The sequence below is a fragment of the Colobus angolensis genome, unplaced genomic scaffold (genome assembly GCF_000951035.1).
Source record: "Colobus angolensis palliatus isolate OR3802 unplaced genomic scaffold, Cang.pa_1.0 Scaffold38, whole genome shotgun sequence".
In the NCBI taxonomy this organism is placed as follows: domain Eukaryota; kingdom Metazoa; phylum Chordata; class Mammalia; order Primates; family Cercopithecidae; genus Colobus; species Colobus angolensis.
Window position 1 is genome coordinate 7,866,525 of NW_012117154.1, and position 2,878 is coordinate 7,869,402.

General features: G+C 61.1%; 1 protein-coding gene across 2 annotated transcripts in view; it reads right to left on the reverse strand.

The window, feature by feature from the left end:
* Positions 1-1,634: 1,634 nt before the first annotated feature.
* ICOSLG (inducible T-cell co-stimulator ligand) overlaps positions 1,635-2,878 on the reverse strand; it is an 11,777-nt gene continuing 10,533 nt past the window's right edge. Inside the window, exon 6 of one of the 2 annotated variants that reach the window (XM_011954134.1) lies at positions 1,635-2,181. In XM_011954134.1, coding sequence (XP_011809524.1) covers positions 2,171-2,181 — 11 coding nt within the window. In that variant the 3' untranslated portion in view covers positions 1,635-2,170. The remainder of the gene's footprint in view (positions 2,182-2,878) is intronic. The other variant, XM_011954135.1, reaches the window with a different exon arrangement.

Here is a 2,878-nt window from a genome sequence, read left to right on the forward strand (position 1 = left end):
CCAGGATGGTCTCGATCTCCTGACCTTGTGATCCGCCCGTCTCGGCCTCCCAAAGTGCTGGGATTACAGGCTTGAGCCACCGCGCCCGGCCTGCATCTTACTCTCTTAAGTCAGGTTTCTGGAGATGGCTGTCACAACACTGGAAGGGGCAGGCGTTACAGGGTGGGTCTCACAAATCCCAACGTGCAGGACTTCTGACGGGAGCTTCGGGGACCAGCAGGGAGGCGAGACTCAGGCACTCACCCGCAGAGGGCATGGCCTTGGACGCGCCGTGGTGACAGCAGCCTCCAAGTGTCCCCTGGGCCCCAGGCATGAGGGGTAGAAGCTTCTGGGGCTCCTGCATCTTTCCTGCCTGTCCCCTGGTGAAGGAAAATCACCTGCAATGGGAAAAGCGGGAGCCAGACTCCCTCTCCCTGCAAGCGTGTCGCTGTCCTGCCCGTGAGGTCCCTGGGCCCAGGGCACCTCCCGGGACACCCGAGTGGTGATGCATCACCCTCCGTCCTGGGGCTTAGGACCTCTGGGTGCCCCCGCAGCTCTGTCCTGGAGTCACTTCACAGTCACCGCAAATGGGCACCACACCCCGCTTTCCATCGCCCCAAATTTCCACACCCAAGCAGCTCCTTGTCCCTGCCAGCCAATGCCCGGTGATGACAACTGTTCTTTTACAAATACCACACATCTTCTAATGCTTTCATGTTAAAAGCAGGAGTGGATTCACGTAAAGGCCCAGGTAGGGACTTTTTTCATGGAAAACCGATTTCTTGTGACAAGTACTGGAACCTCATTGTAACCATGAGCCCTCACTCCTCATTTTAAGTCTGAGTCTGAGAACTGCAGGCCTCACACAGCTGTCAGTTCCAAGTGACCAGGGCTGTAACAGGTCCTGGCTGACCCCGGGAATGTCAGGGACTCTGGGAAGGAAGAAGGAGGGGTATTTGCCCATAGCCCCGGGGTAGACACGGTGTCCCCAGGGCCAGGCCAGGCTGTCTACTCCATCTCCCTGGGGCAAGTGCACCCTGGGTCACCTGGTAGTGTCCTTTCCAGCCCTCCTGGACACAGTCAGCAGCTGATTCATTCCAGGCACTAGCACGGTGCTGGGGCGTGTCAGGACCCAGGGCTGCACCCCTCAGCACTGGGCCACTCTGTCCGAGGAGCCTGGTGCTGGGGTCGGAGGTCTTCATCAGGACCCTGGGGACCCTCATGGTTGAGTGGGGTGGGGCTGCTGAGGGCAGTGGAGGCCGGGGGAGCCACCCCTCACTTTGGGCATCACTGCTGCGGTGAGAAGGGGGACCGTGGTCACCAGGTGATGCCCTCTCAACTTCTGCTCAGGACTCTGGGGATGGTGTTGCCAGGCCTGCGCCTACTGGACGTGTGCATCTCCAGCCCTGCTGGGCTGTGCCCGGGGCTGTGCCTCACTGCAGAGCCAAGAGCCCGGGCAGCCTCTGCAACTGGCCAAACATGGCCCTGGCACAGCCTTTCTTCTGGCAAACTCCACCAGTGCCTCTTTCAGAGGCGGCTCAGCTTTTCACCAGAACAGCCAAGGGCCACTGTTCCTCCCAGGGAATGTGGCAGAGGACAACGAAGCCCACTGGGGCCTTCCAGGGGCTCCTTGGTGTGGACGGCTGCCTACACTTGTGGGTCCTGTGGCCTCCGGGCGGGAGGTAGGTTGGGAGCATCCAGGGCAGAAGAGCTCCTGGGACTGTGCCTCCTGCAAACAGCCTCGCGTGACCCTGGTAGCACAGAGGCCGTCCTGGAAGAGGAGTGAGGCCCAGAGTCTTCTTTTGAAACCGAACACCCTTCAGTCTCAGGGCCCCGCATCCCACGAGAAGACCCACAGTAGGTCTGGGGTAGTGGGAAGAGCCTGGCGTTGAACCCCGCATGCTCTGGGTGGAAAGAGCCCATCACCAGTCTCTTCCAGTGGGTGACTGGCAGTGACGGTGGGGATTTGCCTTTGGTGTGGATGACGATTTTGAAAGGGCCTCATTCCAGGATCACAGCCAACGCCAGCAGGTTCTCCCGGGGATCCAGCAGTGGTCCTTCTGGGGCGGCCCCAAGTGCTCCCCTGCAGTCTGGGAGGCACCTGTGCCGAGTCCATTCTCAAGCTGCCACCTGGCCTCTCATGGTGGCGTCTCACGGAAGCCCAGTCCACGCTCTGGGCGGTGAGCTCCGGTCAAACATGGCCTTGGAAGGGAAGTGAAGAAGAGAGAGGAACATGGAGCACTCCTTTCCATTCTGCAGGCAGACGTCGGTTTTCTCAGGACTCAGCTTGGTGGACACAAAGGGTTTAGAGCTTCGGAAACAGCCACCCGCACAGGGCGCTTCGACTGGCTCTGGTGGGAACAGGCTGGCCGTGTTTTCAGCAAGCTGTGTTCCTGTGTCATCTGGACGGGCTGACCTGGCCTTGGAAGTGCGTTTCTGCAGTCAGCCATCCGCTCGCCGGGGTCCACAGGGGACACCACAGCGTGGTGGCTCTGCACACCCTGAGCCCACTGTCCCCGGGGAACCCCTGCTCATGGATGGCAAACGGGGCTCAGAGGGGACCCTGGCCCATGGCGGGGAGCCCAGCTGGCCTGCGTGCGAAGGCAAACGCCCCTTGCAGCCAGAGGCACCTGCCAGATAGGTGACTGTGTGTGGACATTTTTCCCAAATTGGACAGGAATCCACATCTCTGTTGCTCCTGGGACTGAGGGGCACACCTCTACCAGGAGACAGGGAGCCACCCGAGAGCTGCAGGAGTGGCTGCCACAGAGAGAAGCCGGAAGTGCCTGGACCCGCTCTGAACATCCCGTGGGGGCTGGGCGCCAGTGCCTGGACCTGCTCTGGACACCCCGGTGGGGGCTGGGTGCCAGTGCCTGGACCTGCTCTGGACACCCCGGTG